Genomic DNA, 25489 nt, shown 5'->3' with positions numbered 1-25489 from the left:
TAATTACATTAATTCCGGAATTATTTCTTTCATTAATTACATTAGTTCCGGAATTATTTCTTTCATTAATTACATTAGTTCCGGAACTATTTCTTTCATTAATTACATTAATTCGGAATTATGTCTTCCATTAGTTACATTAATTCCGGAATTATTTCTTTCATTAATTACATCAATTCTGGAACTATTTCTTTCATTAATTACATTAATTCGGAATTATTTCTTTCATTAATTACATTAGTTCCGGAACTATTTCTTTCATTAATTACATCAATTCTGGAACTATTTCTTTCATTAATCACATTAATTCGGAATTATGTCTTCCATTAATTACATTAATTTCGGAATTATTTCTTCCATTAATTACATTAATTCCGGAATTATTTCTTTCATTAATTACATTAATTCCGGAATTATTTCTTTCATTAATTACATTAGTTCCGGAACTATTTCTTTCATTAATTACATTAATTCGGAATTATGTCTTCCATTAATTACATTAATTCCGGAATTATTTCTTTCATTAATTACATCAATTCTGGAACTATTTCTTTCATTAATTACATTAATTATGGAACTATTTCTTTCATTAATTACATTAATTTCGGAATTATTTCTTTCATTAATTGCATTAATTTCGGAATTATTTCATCCATTAATTACATTAATTTCGGAATTATTTCTTCCATTAATTACATTAATTCCGGAATTATTCGTTCCACTAATTACATTAATTCGGAATTATGTCTTCCATTAATTACATTAATTCCGGAATTATTTCTCTCATTAATTAATTAATGAAAGAAATAATTGCATTTTCATTAATTCTAGTATTGTCCGTCTTTCAACGTTTTCAGCCATTTTTCTAAAAAATGGTCGGCGGGCCACGGCAAAAACAGCGCTCCAAGGGCCAAATGTGGCCGGCGGGCCATGCGTTGAAGACTCCTGCATTTAAAGCCAGTCGAATAGCGTAACGTCAATGGTCATCCATCAGCTGACCCATGCGGAAAGGGTGGAGTGGGCAGGAGGCGGAATGTGGTCACGCGCGTGACGATCAGAACTTCGGTCTGCCCACAAGTAGCTCGGACACTCACGGTACAAGAGACCCCCCCGAGCATCCGCGTGCGCATGGAAGATATAAAATAAATTCAATTTTTTTCATGTGATTACAATTTCATATAATAAAATTTTAAATTTAACTTGGCGATAAAAAGGAAAAAGAAAAATCGCCAAATTGACAGCCACCCTATTTAAAAGGTAGGAGATTTTTATATATTTATTTTTTTAATTTATATTCGCGAAATCACCACGGCATCAAGTTAAAGGTGGGGGGGGGGGGGGTCCCCCAGATGGATCTTGAAAATAATTTCTATAGAAGGGACCCTCAAAAAATCACGGTCTGAAGAACTCTACGATCGAGGCCCATAAGCAACGGAACTTGTGGAGGGGGGTGCCGAGGATGTGTTTGAGTCCCCTCAATAAATTTTACGAGGGGGCTGAGGGCACCCAATAATTAATGATATTTCAATGTAACCCAACGCTCACCCTCCTGCATAAGGGCGTGTATACGAAGGAACTGGCAAACTTTCAGCCGCCCCCCTCCCGACAACGTTTTCTTCACATCGGCGCCCCTGATCCAGACCCCTGTGTAGTAAGGATGGTATGCGTTCATAATAGGTTTTCCTCACAGGCGTTCTTAATGACGCGTCCACTGATTCTTTGGGGTTGGGGTCCCCGAAAGAATCCAGAGAAAAGCAGGTTGAGGGGCACCACACCCGCTATAGTGTAGGGGGGGGGGGAGTAACCTCTGTTATACATAGAAAGGGGACGCTAAAATGAGTGATTACCCCGGTGATCAAGCATCTAGTTGCAGCCCTGGGCCAGAGGACCCCGTGAGCTTGGATGAGAAAAAAATTAACAAATACATGCTCAACCCATGGCTCGTGGGCCAAATGCGACCTCCGGACTCATGTGATGTGGCCCGCGACGTCAAAACCTAATTTTGTGAAAATGAATTAAGCGGCACATTTCGAGGGACCCGGGGTGCAGTTCCCCGTCGCTTTTTTTATCCAAACCTACTCTCAGCATATTTGAATATTCAAAGCATACTTGACACGGGGGCCCTGAACAAAATATGCAGGAAGTTGGGGGCCCTTCCCGATGACTAACACATGAAATAACTTCAGTCAGTAAATGTAGAGGGTGTTTTTCATTTATTTATTATTTTACCATTATTTTCTAAATTTTAGGGGGCCCTACGCAAATGGCTCAATCGGCTGCGTTGAAATTGGGCCCCCCAGACAAGAATGTAACCGAAGTGAATAACACGGCCCCCTGTGTCCTATTCGAATGAAATCAAAAATGCCCCTCTTGCCCAAGCAGAAACTGGGGCCGGGTTCCCTCTCGTGAGTGAAAAATAATCAGGGTAAATAATGGTTCTATATCCCGTAAATTACGGGACGTTTTGTCGCTGTGTGACCACCCATCACTCCTACCAAGTCACCCTTATGTCACTCTTTTTAACACTCGCATGCTTGCACACTTGCCTGGCCACTCTTTTAGTCGTTATTTTCTTTCTTTGGATCATTCTTTTGGTCACTCACGTGCACTCTCTAGGTCACTCTTTTGTTCATTTATATTACTTGCCCACCGTTTGGTTGGTTACTCACGTGATAGCATATGCTTCAGGTCGCTATTTTTGTCGCTGACTGACCTGGTCCCTCGATCGCTATGGTCATTCAAATGCTTTCTCATACTCAAGGTCACGGTTTTGATTGCTCCCAGTCCGTCGCTCTCTGGGTTACTCTTCTAATCATTTTTATGCTTGCACACTGTTTTGGCCCCCAATATGCTTGCACACGCTGTTGGTCACTCTTTTGGTTGGTTGCTGACTTGGTAACTTGCTTTCTTGGTCACTCTTTGTCGAATCACGTGTTTGCGCACTGTTTTGTTCTTTAACGTCCTTGCAAACTCTTTAGGTCACTCTTTTGATCGCCCACTCTCCTCGCTTTCTAGATCACACTTCTGGTCACTCACGTACTTGCAAATTCTTTAGGTCACTACTTTTGATTAATCACGTGCTTGCACACTGTTTTACTCTTTTACCTGCTTACAAACTTCTTAGGGTCACTCTCCTGGTTACTCACCGACTCACTCTCTAGATTACTCTTTTGGTCAGTCACGTACTTGCACATTGTTTTGGTCACTCACCTGCTTACAAAATCTTTAGATCACTCTTTTGGTCGCTCATCCACCTGATCCCTCACTCTCAAATCACTCTTCCGGTCACTCACTCTTATCATCGCTCACTAAGCTTGTCCTTCACTTTCTAGTTCACTCACTGACCTGGTAACTTGCCGTCTGTAGGCACTCTCGTTCTTGCAAACGCTTGCTCTATAGGTCACTCTCTTGATGGCCATAAAAATTTTGTCGCCCTCCTCCCATCCTACTAATTTTCTTAATTACACATTTCTCAATTTTGCCGTCACTCCGAGGCCCTAGCAGGCTGGACAGCCCCAGGACGGGAGTCCTGGGCCCTAGCGAGCTATGGGCCCTCTATAACACACCTCTTTCCATCCGATATCCAGAATTGTTTTAGCGGAGCCCTATTATTCATTTTGCAGTAAATTTTTAGCGTAAAGAAATAGGGTTGAGCCCCAGGGCTAGAGATGGCCCGATCAGAGCCACCTCTCCTTATTGAGGGCGCACTCCGACATATTGTGATCTCGTCATTGTGTATTCGCGGGTAAGAACACGACTATATTTTCAGTCTAATTTCCGCTTTGTTCTGAATCAAATCCCATGGATTCCCCCACCCCTCCCCCCGTTGGTCTACGGATACCCTCTTGGAAACCACTGATTCGATTGACCTTTCTCTGCATTGTTTATAATACGTTTTTTCAGGGGCGCTCAACCTCCGGCCTAAAGGAATCCCTTAGCGGGCCAGATGCGGCCCGCGAAAGGTGTTCCGGTGGGAAGGTATCAAAAAACACACATCTGGATAAATACATAGGTTGACCATATTTGATTCATTAAAAAAAAAATACGGGAAATCGGGAATATTGCCAGTATCTCCTAAAAAATTGTCAAATGCAAGTGAAGTTGCTAATTGCAGCCAAAAAATTGACGAATGCAGGTAAAGCTGCCAATCCAAAAAATTGTCAGAGGCAAGTGAAGTTGCCAATTACAGCTGACACATTGTCGAATGTAAATGAAGTTATGAATTATGTCCAAAAAATTGTCAAAGACGAGTAAAGTTGCAAATTACAGCCAAAAAAATTGTCACATGCGTGTCAGTTATAGCCATAAAATTGTCACATGAACGTAGAGCTGTAAGTTATAGCCAAAATGTGTCAAGGGCAAGTGAAGTTGCCAATTTCAGCCAAAAGAAACATCAAAAGCAAGGAATTCAACAAAAAAAATAGTATATGTTGAGCACATAGTATGTGAGATGAATACGCGTATTTATATGACTATAATTAATTATGTGATTGAGTCATAATTATCACTATCATTAATATCATAATCATGAAAATTCTGTTAATTCTTGTTTTCGAAAACTCATCTATGCCTTGTTGAAAATAAGAGAAAAAACGGGACATTTTATTAAAAAAAAGGGACGGCCTAAATTACAGGAATGTCCCACAAAAGTACGAGTCCTATATGGTCATATCTATATGTGCAAGTTTCTGGCCCGAGAGCGGCAGAAATACCGCATATGTGAACCCACTGACTGAAAACATTGTGTGATTATGGATTTCGAGTGGATATGAAGAGAGATGAGAGGTGATTATAACCGCAAAAATACCAATTATTACATATTTGATAATGGTCATGGCTATTACCAAAATGCACACACACACACACACACACATATATATATATATGAATACATATATCCTTCAACGAGACGTAGACGGATCGCGAGAGAGGTTTCGCGCCGCTGACCGTGACCGCGTCACGTCTTGACCACACCCGTGGTCATCATTTTCTGTAGGGCAAGACATGGAAAGCTGGGACTTGGTGGGTGTGGGGCGGTCTATCCCTTCGCCCAGCGTCCATTACCAAAGTGCCATCTGACGCTTGACCGCACCAACGAGACCATGATTGATGTCGCGTGTATGTCGATATTTTTACCGGAAAATACCTTCTTTTTTTTTTTCTGTGGTATTTATGGTAATGATGGGTATTTTTCAGCTCATGGTTTCCAACTCTGATCTGACGGTGTCTTTAAATATTTAAGATATGCAGTCGAATAACAGCGACCATACGTCCCGTATTTTCACGTAATTTTGGATGTCCCGACTGGTTTTGTAAAAATGTCCCGTTTTTTTCACGTATAGACTACTTTAATTTATATTCTTTTGTTGAAATCAAGGATTCAAATTATTTTTCAACTCATAAATTATATTATGATAATTACAACTGTAAATGATAATATTTATTGCCATGTTAAACTTAAATTATCATATTTTATTTCGTAGAATTTCATTGTAATCTATATTGCAATTTGCACAAGTGCTTCATTTCTCACCATTGGCGAGTTTCAGTGATTTTAGCGATACAGTAGGATCTCGCATATCCGGTCTAGTCTCTTGGCTCCATGACGTCGCCAAATACTCGGAGCTGTCGCCAAACTTCGCCAAGTTTGTCGCCAATTTGCCGAGGTTTACAGAGGGATGCGCGTTAATTTTCATTTTTACACAAGATAATGACTATTCACAGACGAAAAATGACACAATAAATGATAAATAAGAACTACTTACATAATTTTTGTAACAATGTTTATGTTCTTGGACTTCCTTTATCTGTGATAAATTTTTAAAACGTACAGTGCAGTACATAACAAACACTTATATTATGTATAAAGTACTGACCTGTACCAGGTCATAAAATACGGATAGGAGCGGTTTTTGGTATTAAAATGGTGTTTTTGATGGTATGACGGAAGTAGGAGAAGTGAGCATTTATAGAACTCCGGCCTATCCGGCCTGCTCTTCCGCCCCATTAGGCCAGATAGTCCGTATTTTACTGTAGTTGGTAACTTTGTTCACTTCTGGCGTTGCTTTTGGCGATAATTGGCAATGTTCCTTACTTGGGTTCCTACACGGACACGTGTCTAGCAACGTCCAGGACCGTCTTAACGAATTCGGGTTGGGGGGGGGGGTGTCCTACTTCATTATCGGAAACGGGGAGGGCGAAGGGAGCAAGCGTCCCTCTACCGTTCTGAGAAAAAAAAAATTTTGGTATAGGTGGGAGGGCAGAAAGAGATACATTGACCACTCCTCCATTATCCCCCACATTTCGCCCGGGAGGGGACCAATTTTCTGTTTCAAGAATAACATGAAGGCGAAGGCGGGGATTTCTGGCAGTACCTGTCATAGTGACACTAGCTGCCCTCATGTCGGCCCTCGGGGGGCCGTTGTGAAGAGTAAGGCAAGGGAGCAAATGTATGTGTAATTGTGAAGTGCATGTAGTAGGTCAGAGCCGGTAAATTTAGCCTGTTCCGGGAACTACGGTTTCAACATGTCTGGACGAGCATATTAGTAGTTTTACTTGTTAGTTTGGGCAGGAAAAGTGATCTGCTTCGTGACGTCAGCTACCTCGCGCCATGGTCTCACCTCATTGGTCGGTTGAGTGTCTCAATTTCTATTGGCTGAAAAAATGGAAAACATGAAATGCATTTTATTAATTGAATTTATTAGTTATAAGGTGAAGAAAAAAGAGGAATAGTGTTAGTAATTTTAGCAGTTCAGAAATGACAGGAGGAGTATTTTTATTTGGTTTTTTGAGCCATTTCTGAATAATCAGAAATGCCTCGTTTTTTTCTTTTTTTGGTTTTTTGGAGAAGATTTTCTTGAAAAGAGGGGGGAAAAGGAAGGAAGTAACAGATAGTAACGATAAATAAATCCGGAATTTTAAGTTTCCGGTTAAGGAGTTTTAATCCTCCGTTAGTGTGGCTCGCTTCTACTAGCAAGTTTGGTTCCAGCTTCTAGCACGCTAGGATGGTTCCAGCTTCTTTTTGAAAAGCTTGGAGTAGAGCTCTCCTCTCCTTCCTCGAGCTTTTTTGCATGATATTTTTCATGTATGTTTTCGCTACATCATACATTAATTTGGCGGCCCCGTCGCTAGTGCAGCCGTCAGAGTCCAGTTCAAGTGCCGCTGGTTCGCACGGCTGTTGGTCGGACTTTTTGGCAACCGATAATAACATGACCAGACCAGACCAGAATAAAATTTTACTTCCCGGGCCTGGCCCTTTCGGGCCAACTGCGGGCTTACAAACTGCAGCCACGGAGACTGCGTATGAAGGGAAAGACAAGAGAGTATGTGTAATTTAAAAGTGCATGTGTAACGAAGAAAGTTGACAAAATCGGGAAAAAAGTTACGGTCATGGTCCTGTTTAAAATTAAATTTAAACGAATTTTGCAGATAAAACGGCGCCTCAACCTTCTTGTATTAGTACTATTACGATTATGTTCCGCTGTGAAGAAGACGGTGATGCGACAAGGTATCTTCGCTATCTGCTCGCACGGGATTGGCTCGTGCGGTCTCGATCCCTGGTTGGCTGGACCTGTAATCGATATAGATTAGTAACAAGAAGGGAAAATTCAGAGACAGGATTAGTATGTTATTTTTCAAAGTTCAGAAAATGGTAGAAGAGGTCAAAATAAAATAAAATCACAATTTTTTTTTTCTCACAAATTTTTAAGTTTTTTTGAAGAAGGGTTTTTTTTTTTTTATAAAGAAGAAAGATGGGTGAAAGGAAAGGAAGATAAGTTAAGAAAAATCCGATAAATATGCTGAAATATAAATGATGTTAGAGAGCTCCTTATCGTCAGTCTTTAACCAGGATATTTCCGGCTTCGACGAGAAATTTGTCGATAACAGCTCTCTTTTCTTTGCCAGAGTTCAACTTCATTATGTCTTCAAGGCAAGACTTCGCGAACTCGAACATTTCATATGTCGAGTTTAGGCTTATGGCCGACCCAGAGTCAGAGGCGTCCGCTAGGTCGTCTGCGGGTGTGGCCGTCGGAGTCTCGGCATCTGGTTCTGCCCGGTCGCTGGGTGGCAGGCTTCTGGGTACGAGCTGCTGTGAAGATTTTCCGAAGTTTTCTCTGAAGTCCGTAGACGTTCCAAGGTCCGTAGAGCGGGACTCTGAAATTTTTTGCCTCGGCTTGGCCTGAATTTTTCCTAAGTTTTTCTGCACCTTTTTTGGCTGTGCACTGAGGTCCGTGGGGTTGGACTCTGGTTTTTTCGGGCTCGCTTGGGCTGTATAGACGACAGAGTTTTTCACCAACTCGGTAGATTTAATGCCGTTTTGTCCCGGTAGGCTGGACTTGGCTTTTTTCGCCGCTTTTTGGGGGCGAATTTCACCGTGGGTTGTGGCGGTGCTAGTTTGGCTAGTCTGCGGGCTTGGACGTGCGGATGCTTCGTTCCCAGCACTGATGCTTGTTGAACCGCGGGCCATGTGAAAGTTTTTCCAAACGCTGTCTGGCAGGAAAGTGGAAGTCCCGTATTTTTTGGAGGATTTCGTCACCGTGAACGAATTTATCTTCTCCTTAGGCGCCGGTTTTTTGCGCTCTTTTGCCGGTTGGTTGGCTTCGGCTTTTCGGGATTTTTCAGCTGCCTTGTACGCTTCACAGTTCCGGTATGACGCCGGGTGATTTTTCCCACAATTTACACAGACCGGGGGATCCTGGCCGGTGACATTTCCGCACGGTTCCCCGGGATGTGAATTCGTGCACTTAATACACCTGGGGGGGAACGAACAGTCTCTTTCCGTGTGTGTCCATCGCTGACATCGTATGCACCTTTTCGGCTCCGGAGAGTTGGGCCTTCTTCTGTAAGGGGCGATGTCCACGATCACGTGTCTTAAGTGGGACAGTTCTGAAAGTTTCATGTTGTTGTCGTCCCTTGGAATTGTGATTTTCCAGATCGCAAGGCATTTCCTTGTTCGATTTCGTCTCTTCGTTGAGAGCTGGAAAATATTTAGGATTTTAAACCCCAATTTTTCAAGTTCACTTTGAATGACCGTGGCACTTGTGTTTGCATCTAGGCCTTTTAGCACGTAGTTAGCTGTGCTTTTCTCCTCCTTCGAGAAGTTGAGGATCTCTATGCCTTTTTCTCGGCATAGTTGTAGTACGGCATCGTGATCTCTAGAATTTTGGAGTGTTATTCTATAACTGTCCTTTAGTAATTTCGCCTCGAACTTGCATTTATAATAACATGAAATGAGCCTCGTTTAGAAGATCAATCGTAGATGTATTTAGCGCCCGTTGTGGTGAAAGCGCCTCAATCCTTGTCCGACTCTGTTCTAGTGTCGAATTTGATTGGACGTGCGTGATCATAGACGTAAAATCAGGATTTTCTTCCTTGTAACCTTTTGCATGTGGCTTTGGCGTGTGTGTGTGTTTTTTTTTTTTTTTTTTTTTTTTTTTTTCCAAGCAACTGTGACGTCATAGAAACGTCACAGTAGACCGCGAGGCTACCGTAACTTTTGATCCATTTGGCGCCACCATATTTCCTAGCGACATTTAATAATGGATATTCTAAATTTAACTTCAGTTCGGCAATCAGGATTGATGCAGTGGGAAGTTCACGGGACGCTTAAAACGAAGGTTATGAGTTCGAGTCCCTTCGTTTTTTTTTTTCTAACATCTTCGTTTGAAAAGTTTAATTTCTTATCACATTTAATTTTTTTCTTTTAACCGTTGCACGGGATAAACATGATTTATTATATTATAATTTACCACAAATTCTCAGACGCACGGGAATGGGGGGGGGGGGGGGCGGGTCTCCCAAACAGCGAACTTGGCGATACAGGGGGAATGGGGGGGGGCCACCCCCGTATAATAAGTTATCGTTTATTGAATCACTAAAAAATGTTTTGTTTTTTTTTCTGATTTAATCAAAATGTGATTCAGTTGCATCAAGTTGACAATAGTAACGGCTCGCGAAGCTGGGCCCTGCTATCATTTATTGATTCATAATGCTGATAGATTCATTAGAAAACCAAACATAGAAATTGTGTTTCGGCAAGCCACTGTATTTATTGCATGTCAATATAATTATTATTATATAATATATATCGTTATTATTATGATCATTATAGTATTATAGTTAAATTATATCATTGTAATTTATTATCGTGTGAGCAAACGAGACGTAATGACAAAATAAAAGCGAAATCGTTAATAGACCAGGTGTTTGGCGATAAGTTGCCAAACGTAACAGCAGGAGGTACACTTTACACATACGGTGATGTTTCTATAACGTCACAGTAGCCTTATTCTGATTGGCTGATAATGTCAAAAATATAAATAAAATCGTCATAACTACGAAGAACAGCCAAAACTAGAGAGGAAATCCTTAATCAGACGTCATTGATCACTTGATACTAACTATCCAATCAAATCCGACACTAGAAAAGAGTCGGACAAGTGTGGAGGTGCTTGTGTTGTGGTGGGCGTATTTCATTGAAACTTAGTATACAGGGTGTTCTGTTAATGGACCGACAAACTCAGAGGGTTGTTAGTAGTAGGCATCAAGAGGAACAAAAATTGCAATGGAACATAACATCGTGTCGCAAACCACGTTGACAGGGTGAAAATGGCGCAAAAACGCATGTAGGTTTCGACGTGACGCTGGAACGACAAAAAAGTACAATAATAACTACAAAAAGATTTATTGGCTTAATTATTACAAGAATTGTTGTGAAATTGGCGGCCGCTGTCGTCATTGCACAGTCTACAACGACGTGGAAACGATTCCTGAACGCACTCGAAGATACCAGGTACGCTTTTTTGATGACTGCCGCAGCAACGGCAATCCGCGCTATGAGATCCTCCGGTGTGTCCACAGGCGTCGCATAAACGAGTGATTTAAATTGACCCCGTAGGATAAAGTCACACGGATTGAGATCCGGCGAACGTGCAGGCCAGGCAACGGGTCCCGCGCATCCAATCCACCTCCATGGGTATCCATTACCTCGCGGGAAAAATGTGCAGTGGGTACCATCATGCATGTACCACATTCCTCGCTGCACTGTGACCGGCACACTTTGCAGCAATTCCGAGAGGACATGTTGTAGTTAAACAAGGTACGTTGCTCCATTCAGGCGTTCGGGCAGCAAGTACGCAATAGCGCTAATTTACGTCGTCCGCAGCGCGTGATCCTACCCCAGCGCATGCGTTTCGCGATGCTTCTCACGTCAGATATGGTGAGTGAACCCACGAAAGCATTCAGCGATCAACTGACATCCACCTTTCGTCTCCTCTGGACTCAGAGCCTGCATGCGTTTTTCACCCTCTCAACGTGGCATGCTACATTGCAGTTTTTGTTCCTCTTGATGACTACTAACAACGTTCTGAGTTTGTTGGTCCATTAACAAAATACCCTATATACGTCATTTGGACCATGGAAAAAATAACTGCGACAAAAAATTAAAATTTTTCACCTGGTGGTCAGAAAATGAATTTTTTTTCATTGAATCTTTCTTCCCTCCCCCCCCCCCCCCCCGGTCCATATATCCTATATACCAAGTTTTATCAAAATCCCTCCATCAGAATGGGTGCTACATGTATCTGAGTAGTGTCAGTTTATTTATTACCCTGTGCAATTGTGTATTTGTCTCATTCGGCAGGACAGTCATGACCCTGCGACCAAGACCGAAAATGTGTAGCACTGCTGATTGGACGATGAAGACGCTGTCGTTGCTGTTCTTAAGCGTAAACGCTGTGGTATGTATGTCCGATATCGATCTTTACGATGTGGCTTCCAATGTATACAGCCTAGCCCTTACTCCACTTATACATGATGATAAGTAAGTTCGATGATAAATTGAGCCCTAACCGTTTTATTCCAGGTTGCCCTACAGTCGATGGCTTACGTGAGAACGAGCGGCAAGCGTGAGAAAGGCAGCGGGATCAGCCGGATACCAGAGAGGGTGGAAGTCGCCAACTGCTTGGGGAAATGCCAACAGACGCCGTCTTGCATGTGTGCTAGGTACTGTACATGACGACGGATCGACTTTTCAATTCACTGGTGACATGCCGATAGTGGATGTTGAACTCTGCATGTTTCATGTTCTTTTTTTGTGTCTTTCACTCTCTTCCACAGAGTGTCCACGAGTAACCCAAATAACTGCGAAGTCTTCACGAACATCAGTCACCCGAATGTGATAAAGACGGATGGCTACGTATACTACGCTGCGGTAAGTTATTTCATCAACTATCACACTTGGCCATACCATAGTTATACCAAAGAGACACTGTACTCACTAGTCCCGCCAAAGTGGCACTGTACTCACTAGTCACGCCAAAGTGACACTGTACTCCCAAGTCGTCACAAATCCTGCCAAAGTGACACTGTACTCCCAAGTTATCACAAGTCCTGCCGAAGTGACACTGTACTCCCAAGTTCTCACAAGTCCTGCCAAAGTGACACTGTACTCCCAAGTTCTCACAAGTCCTGCCAAAGTGACACTGTACTCCCAAGTTATCACAAGTCCTGCCAAAGTGACACCATTCACAAGTCATATCAAAGTGACATCCTGCTCTCAAATAGTGTATGACTTGTCACTGTGCTCACAAGTCATGCCAAAGTGACACCCTTCTCACAAGTAGTGGATGACTTGTCACTGCTCACAAGTCATGCCAAAGTGACACCCTGCTCACAAGTAGTGGATGACTTGTCACTATGCTCAGAAGTCATGCCAAAGTGACACCCTGCTCACAAGTAGTGAATGACTTGTCACTGTGCTCACAAGTCATACCAAAGTGACACCCTGCTCACAAGTAGGAGATGACTTGTCACTGTGCTCACAAGTCATACCAAAGTGACACCCTGCTCACAAGTAGTGGATGACTTGTCACTACGCTCACAAGTCATACCAAAGTGACACCCTGCTCACAAGTAGTGTATGACTTGTCACTATGCTCACAAGTCATACCAAAATGACATAAATAGCAATAAGCACCACTTTCATTTGGTTCATCTGAGGTTTTTTAAAACCTAACGAGTGCTTGGAAAATTTTGGTTTCGAAGTCTGAATGCACGAAAAACCCCCGCTATTCATCATCACAGGCTGTTTTATACTTTTGTAGAGCCTCAATATATATTCTTATATGTATTATTATTATTACTTTACTTTGTACATTGGCTCTCTCTTAACAAGCACGCTCTGGTCACGTGAAAGAATCTCAGTACATTCTGTACTGAAACACGAGATGATCACGTGACCGGATGCCCCTTCGGACCCTCCGAAGGGGCATCTGTGTGAGAACATCAGTTCAGCTCCAGCTCTCACACGAGATGCACCAACGTCGTCTTTCTCTCTCTTAATATATGTACCATGTAAATAATATCTTCTATATAGCATCATAATTAAAGATAATGTATCTACAACTACGTCTCATTCATATGGAGTCAGATGCAATTGCACTACCGTCACCCACCTAGCATTTAGCATTTCAGCACTTTGAACGGCCTAATTTTCACCTGGACTCTTTGACTTCAACAAGCAGAATCGCGTAAACGAATGTTTCTCAAGATTTTTTAGATCATGACTCCGTTTCAATCATATCTTTATTCACGTGGTCCGCTTTTCTTATTTAGGGGCCCCTACCCCGATCCAGGTAGCGAGACCAATCCAAGGAGCGAGACCCTTTTCACTTATTGAATTGGATTCAGTCAAAACTGAATTTGCAATGAACAAAAATTTCGATTAATAAGATCGATGTCTGGAACCCCTTGGGCCAGGTACAAACCCCCGGTTAGACTTTTTTTCACGGGGCCCTTCTATAGTTAATTTATATCGTAGAAAAGCAAAAAATGATGAGAATTGTCCCGGGGCCCAAAGCAAACTTTTCCTTCTGGCCACCTCTTGAAAGGGTTATTATTATGCAGATGTGTAGATTTTTGTGGGCTCCTCTCACTTCTGCTCGGGGACTAGGTCAGTGCAACGGTTGCCCCCCGCCTAGTCACGAGCACTATTCATTATGATCATTAAGTTTCACGAAATCCTGGCTGACCGAGGCTATAGTAAGAATCTGAACTGAGCTCAGTAGTTGTGTACACGCGCGTAAAAGTCCCTGCAGTGCCGTCTTAACGCACGGGGCCGGGGGTCTTCAAGAGAAGGGGGGGGGGGTTCACAAAATGAGAACTGATTGAAATTTTCAAGAATTTGCCCCTCAGAAAAATCATTTTACCCAGGGACCCATGATGCGCTTAAGACGACCCTGCCCCAGTGTACGCACACGGGAAACATTTGACCTTCGCTTAAAATCACTAATCAGAATCGTCTCTAGACCCATCGGGCTGGGGGCCCAGTTAGCTCTATTCTTGTGTGGTCGACTAGCATCTCCTAGAGATAGAAGGCCTCCGCAAGGGTTGCCAAGTTCATCTGTGATGTCATGAGAGCAGTCCGATGAGACTACCCCCAGCAAGTTTGCCACAGTTTGAACCAAAGCATCCTATTTCGTTTCTTCTTATTTTGGCGTAGAATATTCCGGGTTGACTCACAAATTCCGCACGGTGATTGGATGTGGGAGCATAGAAATCGCCATCTTCTGTGCCCGATCGTTTCTTTTCCGCACAACGATGATAATAGCACGTGTACAGCGGAATTATTTTACCCTGAATATTCTGAGCGAGGATGGACTACGTGCGTGACGTCGCGAGCAGCGTGCGGAGGCCTTCTATCTGTAGGGGGTGCTGCGTAGACATGGTGCTTGGATGCTTGGACTTTTTGACTTCGATAAATTTGACTGGTGGAGGTCCAAGGGGCACCAAATCCTATGAAAGCTTTGATTGCGAAAGCATCAGAGGTACTTCGGTTTTAGACTTTTGAATCTATTGGCCTATCCCATTCTTAGCTAGTTTGTTCCGCTTCAGCAAGCATAGCATAACTGTCGCTGACATCAACGAAGCTTTGGCCACCGCAAATTGTCGCCAAGGGATTTCGTGCCATCATAGTTGACCAAACGTTAGAGGAAACGAGACTGAGCCCAGCTGTTGTACTACGCATACTAAACACATAAGGCTGGTCGTCCACTGGAAGCGACTTGAAATGATAAACAATCCGTGCGCAGTTTGTCTGTATTCGAAAATTCATTTTTTGTCGCTTTTTGTCTGATGCGGGCATGTTCCTTTGGTTTTAATAATATTCTCTGATGCACCCATCCTTCGGGAACGCTTCGACATATCTTTATGTGAAGCGAGGTGTGTCTGGTCCTTCAAAGTTCAATGTCTGTATTCGCAAGACTGATCCCGTTGCACAGAAAGTAGGAAAACGTCGCTCACCAGAAACGATCTTGAGCGAGTGGCAGCATCAGACGAGCGACTAATCCTGCCAAAATGGGAATTGACGCGTCTTGCCGTTTCTGAGTGTAGTGTGTTTCGGCCTTTAGGGTAGCTTTCAGTGGACGACGTAAGATGACTCAATGTCGGCTGTTGTCAATGTTGCTTGTCGCTTGTTGTCAATGTTGCTTGTCGCTTGTTGTCAATGTTGCTTGTCGCTTGTTGTCGCTCCCAGTGGATAACCAGCCTGATGTGACACGTTCACTGGAGACGAACACAATCATTATTAACAATGTTTTTTTTCATGCGCCGTCATAATCTTGGTGTCGTCTTTCGTTTCAGGCTATGTACAAGAAGACACTGGAGACAGGTGAGCCGGCGACACACTCTATTGCCAATCTTTGTTAATTTCTATGCAACTTCCCGTAGTTTTACTTTCAATGTCGTCATAAGTGACAAATGTCAAACGCCAAAATATACACTGGCTTCCAAAAGTTAAACACGCGACGGCTTATACAACAAGAACGCACCACTTTAATCTTGCCTCTCTTGGTGGAACTGTTAGGGTCACACAAACACGTGGTACTAGAGCGTACAACCCCTTTATGTGGAGCCATCTGCGCATAGCACTTGAAGATATTGTCTTAAGTTACGGCATACTTATGTCAACAATAGTCATTCCCAAGTATTTGCTTCCCGTGATGCTAAAAAGCAGCAGTGGCATAGGCTGGCTACACACTGGCCCACTTGGCCCAATATTCCTTGTCGAATATTTGCCCGCTTGACTATCGGCTGGATTGACTTGAGCTGGAAAATACTCGACCAGCCTTCCAATCTCCACATTTGACGATTATTGCTAATGGTGGAGCGGCCACACTACTTGCCCACGGAACGTATTTTGCCAGGCTTGACACGAGTTTAGACATGACTTGGTGTATGACTGGGTGCCAAGTGATGGTGTAAATTACCATGGATGTAAAAGTTGTGGTTGTCAATTCCGCTTGGCTACTAAAGCAATATACATTGTACAGGTAATAAAGGGTTACCACCTCTTTTGATGATCGGTATATTGCTATAGTAGCCAAGCGAAATCGACGGCCACCTCTTCAACTGTTACATCTATGGTTGCAGCATGACTTGGTAAGACAATATCTGGCAGTATTGTGCTCGCAAAGGCTTCACATGAAAGGGCTGAACGCTCGGGTAACACCTGTTTGTGTTTCACTAAATATCCAATCGAGAGAGGAACAGGATTAAAGCAGCGCCGTCTTAACGCATGGGCCCACCCGGGGGGGAGGGGGCTCATGATTATCATATCTGCTACTATAAATACAGATCTGCTATTTTCGTTGGTAAATATGAAAACTGGCAGGCTGGTAATTTCAGCAAGATGGGGGAGGGGAACTCTGAACATAACTGTTCCGAGGGGCACACGATGCTCTTGAGACGGCCCTGGATTTAAGTGTGGTGTCGTTATTTCATATAAGTCGTCGCGTGCTCAACTTTTGGAAGCCCCCTGTAACTAACTCTTCGTCCAATTAATTACAGTGAGCGTCGCCCTGGCGAAACCGTCATACCAGAGCTCGACCTACCGACTAAAGAACGTCAAGTACACGGCCGACAGGGCCAACGACGGCAACAGGAACGTCGAGGGCTTCCTCCAGCCCTACTTCGCCCACACGATGGACGGACCGGATTCCGAAAGCTTCCCCTGGTGGCAGGTGGACATGGAAGCCGAATACGTCGTGACGGCCGTATACATCTTGAACAGGAGGAACTGGGGTAGGCGACTCATCACCACCATCTTACCCTTTGAACGGTACAGGATTGTAGCGATTGGAATGTTGCAAGTTCCTATACATATATTTAAGCTATATTTTTCTATTTCTCTCTCTCTCTCTCTCTACCCCTGCAGCCCACCGCATGCACGACCTGGAGGTACGCATCGGCCACACGAAGCTGTCTAAGGAATGGGACAACAAGCTGTTCGACGAGAACGCCCTGTGCGGGGCCCACGTCGGTGGCGGCATCGGGGACGCCGAGGTGGTGAAGTTCGTTTGCTTGCCGTGCCCGGTGCAGGGCAGGTACGTCAGCGTGCAGATCGTCAGGTTCTGCTCAGACTGCTCCGAGCCAGACGCCAACGTTTTGCAGCTCGCCGAGGTGGACGTTTTTGGGTTTAGACCGTAGTGTTACGTTAGCTTTTCTGTTGCATCTCTCTCTTGGACTTTTAAAGCGTCCGTGTAAGTATTTAACACGTAACATACAAAGTATGCGTGTTACTGTCCGAGATGCAGTTTCTTGGGGCCACCCACACCTCAGTAGCGAAACAGCTTCTTGCAACCGAAATTCATATTGACTGATTGGTTTTTTTGGTGCTCTCCGTGTACAAACATGTTGAAAAATAAAATTTTAGTCAATAAATCAATAGTTATTAACTATATGGATAATGCGCGTCCTTCGTGGTCACTCTATTTTCCCACTTCATTGATTTAGAAACGATTCGCGGTGCCACTTGCGTTATCTGGAAATGTAATACCACAAGAGACCGGCAGTTCAAGCCATATAAATGCCTTTTTTTTGTAATTTTCGTGCCATAAATGCCTATTTCAACGCAGTTTTAAGTTTTTAGTGAATTTCAGAGGTAATATTATATCTGTAAAACTTGGATATTTTGGGCATTGGAAACTTCAAAAGAATCGTTCTTTTTAAAATTTTCTAACTCTCAGTATTAGTTATCATCAGGCAGCCCCCCCCCCCTCCCCATCCCGCCCCCACCATTTCCAGCCCCATTTAGACACAAGTGAGTGATCTGCGCGATTGATTGGCATGCATGAATTTTGCTTTGACCTGATGGTGTTAGACGTGGTGAATGATTTTTTGTTTCAGGCATGGGCGGAGATGCGGGGAGGGGGGGGGGGGGCCAACAGCGTCGAAGGTGAAATTGACCGATCTAATGTATATGTGCATATATGAATTGACATCATCATCATCGTGCTCCCCCCCCCCACACAGACTTCCAAGTCTAACCCCGCCTATGGTTTCAGGTGAACGCAGCCAGTGTTAGAAAAGCCGAGGAGAAAGTTAGAAAGGGGAGAACTTTCTCCCCACAGAGTTCACATTATGCATCGCTCAGGCCGTCTGACTGCATCGTTGACTGCATTGTATGTGTATGGAGGACCGATGATTGTCCCAAAGGGTCTTGAATTGACATCATGACTCATAGAAGCCGGAGTAGGAGCAGGCAGGGCTCTGGGGCCCATGTTGTTTGGCTTTATTTTTTGCACCATAAATGCACTGCAAGCAACCAATGCTATTTAATTAAACATACATATTATCGATTAAATTGACAAGAGTTGCCCCTCAGGGGTGTATGACAGATGCGGTCGTGCAGGGCCCCCACGCTTGAAGGAGTCCGTGGATCCATGTTGTTCTGATTTTATTTATTTTTCGCACCATAAATGCACTGCAAACAACCAATGCTATTTATTAAACATACATATTATCGATTAAATTTTCCGTCACTTTCGCCCCCCCCCCCGTCAGCAAAACACTGACCCCCCCCTCCTCCTCCTGTCAGTAAAATTTCGTCGTTATGTGAGAAATTTTGGCGCCGGAGGATCTTATCCGTTACCCGATTATCGGTTTGTTCTATTCTGCTGTACGCAACAGCGTTCAGTTAGGGGTCATTCAAGTATTACGTCCACATCGAGGGGGAGGGGGTTTGAACATTGCTTACGTCATCAACCACCCCTTTTTGAAGATATGAAATATTCTAAGCTGATGACGAAATTTTGCTGACAAGGGGGAGGGGGTCAAAAAGGGCTGAAAATCTGCTTACGTAATACTTGAATGGCACCTTATGTTTAAGAAAGTTGCAGTGGCGAAAATAGCGTCAATGAAGCAGCGAAGTGAGACTTTGACACTCTCTCTGGTCATCAAGGTTTTTATTGCTACAAGTGCTTTTTTTAATCCGATCTAATTGCGGTCCTTCACCTGAACAATCGTCCCATGAACAGTCGCATGGTTTCCGATGGTTGCTTCTTCACCTTTGTGGGCATCGTCACAATTCAAAACCCCTTCAATAATAAGAAAAAGAAATGTTTTTATCAATCGCTCCACATCCCATCCACCACGAAAAGTCACTTGACCGACGGACGCCCTCATCCCGCAACACCAAATCCCGTTTTTGGTGGGGATACCAAACGGAAATTACCGTTGTTTTGACCTGCTTTGAGAAATCGGGGATGGACGAACATTCTGCGTGAACAGAAAACGGTACCGATTTTAATACAATAAAGGAAAGTTAGTTCTAGAAGATTTAGCCAAGTGACTTCTTGCGGTGGAAAGATTACGACCTCAATTACAATCTCGCCAATAAAGCAGTGGTCTTCACTACGGTGTTAGTCGATTCATCCGATATTAGGAAGTGTTCCATCAACCTCCCCCCACCCCCTAAAGAGTATCTACTGTAGGTTTTGATGATGGAAGAACCACTTCGTGACATTCGTTTAAGAACTTGAGAACAGCCGCCGCAGATATATTTTTGTTGGTAGTTTTCTTTGAGATTCAGCATCTTACTTTGGTAGCCTTTAGTACCCCCCCCCCCCTTTCCTGGAACTGTCTAATAAGGCAGTAGTCATGCGCAAAGTACCGTGAAGTCACCCTGAAATTCTGGATGGCTCTGTTTGGTGCTGTGTAAAACTATTGTCACACACATTCAATTTTTATCGAATGGCACTGCTTTCGTTTGCAGAAACGTTGTTGACGGTGAGCACAACTTGGACCACTCGAGGTCAGAATTAGAGTATATTGTCTTCATTCTCGTCATCATTGCGCATGCGCAATTATTAGGAAAGGGGAAATCCGTTCATATCCTTCCCCCTCCCATGATTTTAAATAGAAGAATATACTTACGCCATTTTCTATTTCATTTATACGGTATCTGAAAAAAAAAATATTATGATCAATTTCTTCACGGCTATATTTTAGTATCACCCTGTACAGTAGGGATGCACAACCTCCGGCCCGCGGGCAACAGGTGGCCCGTCAAGAGGTTCCATCCGGCCCGCGAATGTTGTCCCGGTAGAAAAGTATTAACACATGCAACACGATAAATTCTTAAGCTGACCATATTACCTTTATGAAAATACGTTAAATCGGGATCCATACGGGGATATCATAAATTATCACCAAAAATGATATCAAAGGCAATCAAAGTTGCCAATTACAGCCGAAAAAAATATTGCAAGAGGCATTAAATTGTCATGAAAATAATCATAATTTTTGATTTCAAAAATTAAATTAAGTCTTGTCGAAACTAAGGGGAGAAACAGGATATTTTATAAAAAAAAGGGGAGATGATCAAAGAGAATATCCCGTAAAATACGGGTAATAGGGTCACCCTATGCAAGCTGCTGGTCCGAGAGCAGTGCCGTCTTGACGCATGGGCTCACCCGGGCACGGCCCGGGGACCTCAAGAAATGAGGGGCCTCAGAAAAACGAGAAGTAGTTGAATTTTTTGGAGCATTTTTCAGGTTGGAAATATCACTTGGTCCGGGGGCCCATGATGCTTTTAAGACGGCCCTGCCCGAGAGAGAGCAGCAGAATTACTGCATATCTCTGGCCCGAGGCTGAAAAGATTGAGCACTCCTACCGCAGGGACTTCGTGGATAAGTACAGGACCCCTGTCCAGAGGCCCCGAGGTGAATGCTTTCCCCCACAAAAAATTTCAAGCTCATTTTACATAATAATAACCCTTTCAAGTAGGTCCCGAGAAGGCACGCTACGACCCTGGACGTACGTTCATCAGTAGAATGCGACCTCAAACTCGCGTGATTTTCTGAGCTCGCGAGTAACGTGGGACGGGACGGCAATCACGAGCGCCGCGTGCCCTGTCGGTCCAGCGAACAGTCGGCATCAAACCCACCTGTCCCATCCGCCCCCAGGGGGGATGGTCTTGTTCGAGACCCATTCGTTAACACTCCGAACTGATTCAGAAATTAAAATTTCCTTCTTAAACCTCAACACGAGCACCCACAGGTTAGAAACAACCTTTTCTGTCCCATCACCCCCTTCAGAATTTTGTCTCCCAGCGCCCCCCAACGCAATCTAAACTATAGAATCCTATACGCTATACCCGTAGCTTCTACCGACCCCCTAAAAGATTCCATCGCCCCCAGGGGGCGTTAACGTCCGCGTTGGGAATCACTGATTTAGACTGTGCAAAAAGGCCCGATTTAATTGGATACTGCAGAGGCAAAGCCTGGAGGGAGCTGAAGTGTAGAGGAAACGTGGGCGGAGATACGGGGGGGGGGCGTGGGAAGCATTGCCCCCCTGCGTCAAAGGTGGAGTCGACTGATCAAATGTATATATGAATTGACATCATCATCAGCGTGCCCCTCCCCCCCAGACTTCCAAGTCTATCTCCGCCTATGAGAGGAAATGCCACAAAACGGGGAGAATTCGTGATTTGCTTACGCCAAACAATATTGGCCACTATTGGACGATATCGGACTCAGTGGGAATACTCACCGTCTGCAGAATTAGAATTGTGACCGTGATCATGGCGTTTCATGTCAATGTAATGACCAAGAAAAACATTGCTGTGGAATTGCTCTGGTAAGAGTAGGTCTAACCATCTATTTCGTACTCACCATCTGTGACGAAATTCGAGAAAGGTATTAGAAGAATACAATGAATTACAGGCATTAGTAGCATGCCAAGTGCAAGACGTAATAGAGTGTGAAACGGGATTAGAAGTCAACGCCATTGATGACTATTGGTCATCACGTGCAGGTGTCATTGAAAAAAAATATATAATGGTCAGCATCACGAACATCGTGTAGGAAGCTATCGAATTGCTGCTGAAAAAGAAAAGATGTATCTTGATTTTGTACTCGAGTAACGAACGATTGTTTTGTGCAGCTGCCATAGGGCAGCCAGATTCGAGGGGGGTGTCTTCTTTCCTTAAAACTATCCTTCCTTCCTCCCGTTGTGTACACCAGTGGATTCAGCACGATCCAACCCACACGGGTAAAAGACTTACATCCAGGAAGGGACAGAGTCTGGTTCGTGTCTGTGGTTTGACGGAGTGGATGTACTATATCGTTTTGTTTGACAGCATTGAAGTTCAGCATGGTGATGATCGAACGACTTTACCACCCGACGGAACATTACGAACCGAAATCAGTAAACGAAAACAACTTTGCGACACAAAAAAAGCCGCAGCATGTAAAAGTTTGCGAGACAAAAAATCAGCTAAACAAACAACTTTGCGACTCAAACTAAGCAACAAACACAACTTTACGAACCGAAATCAGTAAACGAAAACAACTTTGCGAAACAAAAAAAAAGCCGCAACATGTAAAAGTTTGTTAAACTCAGCTAAACAAACAACTCTGCAATTCAAAATCAGCAACATGAGCAACTGTGCTACCCAAAACCAGCAACACAAAGAAATTTGCTACAAAAAAATTTACAACATAAAAAAAACTTCGCGACCCAAAATCAATGAAAAGAGCAACTTTGTGATCGGGAATCAGCAACACGGACAACTCTGCGACCCAAAATAAAAAAAAAGGCACGAAAGACTTCGTGTTGGCTCCCAAGGAAATGGCCGCGTCTTCAATCAATGCATTCCGGGCTGTTTTTCCAACGCGATTTCCAAAACAAACTTTATTCGAATTTAGAACATTAACATGCGCAGCCTCAATACGCGACTACATTATACCCCGCCATTTCTCAATCACTTCTCCTCTCTGTTACTGTTCGAATCAACGTTCTCCAAACGGTCGCTCGTTACTCGCGCCCCTGATTCTGGAATGCAAAGTTGTTCTTGTTGCTGATTTCTGGTCGTAAATTTGCTGGCGGTGCTCATTTTGGGTCGCGAGTGTGGGAAGCTATCTGTGGAAGCTATGTGGGAAGCCTGAAAAGGGAAAGATGTATCGTGACTTTGCTCGGGGGAAACAGTCACAATGCATCTTCCCCTTTTCAGCAGGTGCTCGATAGCTTCCCACACTCACGACCCAAAATCAGCACCGCCAGCAAATTTACGACCAGAAATCAGCAACAAGAACAACTTTGCATTCCAGAATCTCAGAACAACTTTACGATCCGAAATCAGCAACGCGATCAAGTTTGCGACCCATGGATCTGTTTCAAATTTAAAAATTCTTGTTGAATATTCCTAAGTAAAAATTTGGTTTTCAAAATTTGTGATACCACTTAGTGGTGATAGACAACGGGAGAAGAGAAGGGCAATGGGACCCAGAGTATACAGGGGCCCCCGAAACAAACGGGATCCCCCCCTCCCCCCCCAAATTATCGAAAACCAACTTATACCTAAATTATTTCTCTCATTAATTTCAAAATCTCATCAATTGGAAATTTTCATTTATTTAGAAAATTAATGGCATCCATTAAATTCGCAATTTCATTAAATTCACAATCTCATTAACGGTTTACAAGGGCCTCAGAAAAATGTCTGGTTTATGCGCCAGCCCGATGAAATCGTAACGGTACCCACGAAACCAGTGGCGTAATGAAAGGATTCATAATCGGATTGTTAGTGGATTTGAGCGGAAGCTATTGGGTCATAACCTAGATGTTAAAATCCCCTGGATTAGCCCATTAGAATGAGGGTATGTAAGGGAAAATTGTGGGTATACTTACATCCTGTCAATTCAGACAAATGCAGTTGAACTCGGTAATAACGACATCGAAGATTCCGTGAATTTCTTGTCGTTGTAACCGAGTTGTCATTACAACCAAGGGTGACTTTTTTTTTAAGACTGTGAATATGATAAATCAAGGGTGATTAACGTTCAGGAAAGCGCGGGCCACTTCTCTGGTTTGGAAACGAATCGCGAGCCACTTGATTAAGTGCCGCAGGTCACTTAAGTGGCAAACTACGTGAGTGATCTGGAACTGTGCCGCGGGTCACTCAAGTGATTTGTAAGTACGTCGCGTGTCACTTGAGTGGTCTGGGAATGTGCCGTGGGACACTTCAGTACACTGAAACAGCGCCGCAGGTCACTTTAGTGATCTGTACATGTGGCACGGGCCACTTGAGGGATCTGGAACTGTGCCACGGGTCACTCAAGTCATCCGTAAGTACGTCACGCGTGTCTCTCTTGAGTGATTTTTAAATGTGCAACGGACTGCTCACGTGCTCTGGAACGTGGATCAATCGAATGAACTGAAAATGTGCTTCGGGCCACTTGAGGGATCTGAAACTGTACCGCTCGTCAGTTGAGTGATGTGGGTCATTTTGCTGACGCACCACGGGTCATATTACGGATCTGTTCAGATCATTTTCCGCTTAGTTAATTTATGAAAAATTTATGTTTGAAGTAGTGAGCCACATCAGGTAACTCCGAGGGTCACATTTGGTCCGCGGGCCTTAGGTTGAACATATATGTGATAAATACTCACATGCCTCCAAATACTAAACATTGAGTTTATATTTTATGGCGATAATGATGACCATGCTTTATCTAGAAACGTGCGGGAAATTTGGATCATAAACACGGGACATCAAAAATTCTCGCCAAAAATGATGCAAATTGGCCGCGAAATCGCCAATTAATGGTTATAATTTATCCTCGGCGAGTGTGGAAACTTACTCGAGTTCACTTGGTTGATGCGGAACTGCATCGCGGGCGATTTCAGTGCACTGGGAACTGTGCCTGCAGGTCACTGAAATGATCTGTACGTATGCGGGCCGCTTGAGTGATCTGGAACTGTGTCGCGGGTTACTCAAGTGGTCTGTAAATACGGCGCAGACCACTTGAGTGACCTTTATTTGTGCTGCGGACAGTTTGGGTGATCTGGGATTTTGCCGCGGGCAACTCAAGTCCTCTGTAAATACGTCGAGGGTCACTTAAATGATCTGAGAATGTGCTGCTTGTCAGTTAAGTGATTTGGACCTATGCCGTTTAGTTCATCATTACAAAATTAGGTTCGGGGCCACGGGCCACGTTTGGGCCATGGGCCATAGGTTGAGCACACATATATATATATGTACTCTAGCTAGATAATCCAAAACCTCGTCTCAATTTTACTCCAGAACGAAAGCAACAATTGGCCTACTGCCTACAACATTTGGCCTACTTACGCATTCGATCTAAATAAATTTGAAAGTATAATCAATGAGAGAGAGAGAGAGAGAGATGCTTGAGACAAAATCAGGGCC

At 43.6% G+C, this 25489-nt stretch overlaps 1 protein-coding gene and 1 long non-coding RNA gene across 2 annotated transcripts; one reads left to right on the top strand and one right to left on the bottom strand.

Moving 5' to 3' along the window:
• Nucleotides 1–1087: 1087 nt before the first annotated feature.
• LOC149067754 (uncharacterized) lies at nucleotides 1088–17869 on the top strand. Its single transcript, XM_089252107.1, has 7 exons — nucleotides 1088–1257; nucleotides 11642–11738; nucleotides 11864–12003; nucleotides 12118–12211; nucleotides 15640–15667; nucleotides 16846–17079; nucleotides 17213–17869. Exons 2-7 carry the CDS (start codon nucleotides 11649–11651, stop codon nucleotides 17482–17484), a joined length of 858 nt encoding a protein of 285 aa, XP_089108233.1. The 5' UTR covers nucleotides 1088–1257; nucleotides 11642–11648; the 3' UTR covers nucleotides 17485–17869.
• Nucleotides 17870–19224: 1355 nt separating this feature from the next.
• LOC149067753 (uncharacterized) lies at nucleotides 19225–21874 on the bottom strand. The gene is made up of 2 exons (XR_016195296.1): nucleotides 20212–21874; nucleotides 19225–19373 (listed from the first exon to the last, which is right to left on the bottom strand). It is a non-coding gene; the product is annotated as an uncharacterized LOC149067753 (long non-coding RNA).
• Nucleotides 21875–25489: the final 3615 nt, after the last annotated feature.

This window comes from Pholcus phalangioides, unplaced genomic scaffold (assembly GCF_987345545.1).
Source record: "Pholcus phalangioides strain wild (caught in Gottingen) unplaced genomic scaffold, Ppha-v1.0 ptg000028l_1, whole genome shotgun sequence".
Taxonomy (NCBI): domain Eukaryota; kingdom Metazoa; phylum Arthropoda; class Arachnida; order Araneae; family Pholcidae; genus Pholcus; species Pholcus phalangioides.
Note: the sequence above shows the minus strand (reverse complement) of the source record. Positions and strands in the feature narration are given on the sequence as shown.

Coding starts and splice junctions, on each gene's coding strand:
- LOC149067754 (XM_089252107.1), top strand. CDS start 11,649: ATGACCCTGCGACCAAGACCGAAAATGTGTAGCACTGCTGATTGGACG. Junction 12,212..15,639: donor GCTACGTATACTACGCTGCG/GTAAGTTATTTC, acceptor CTTTCGTTTCAG/GCTATGTACAAGAAGACACT. Junction 17,080..17,212: donor CTTGAACAGGAGGAACTGGG/GTAGGCGACTCA, acceptor CTACCCCTGCAG/CCCACCGCATGCACGACCTG.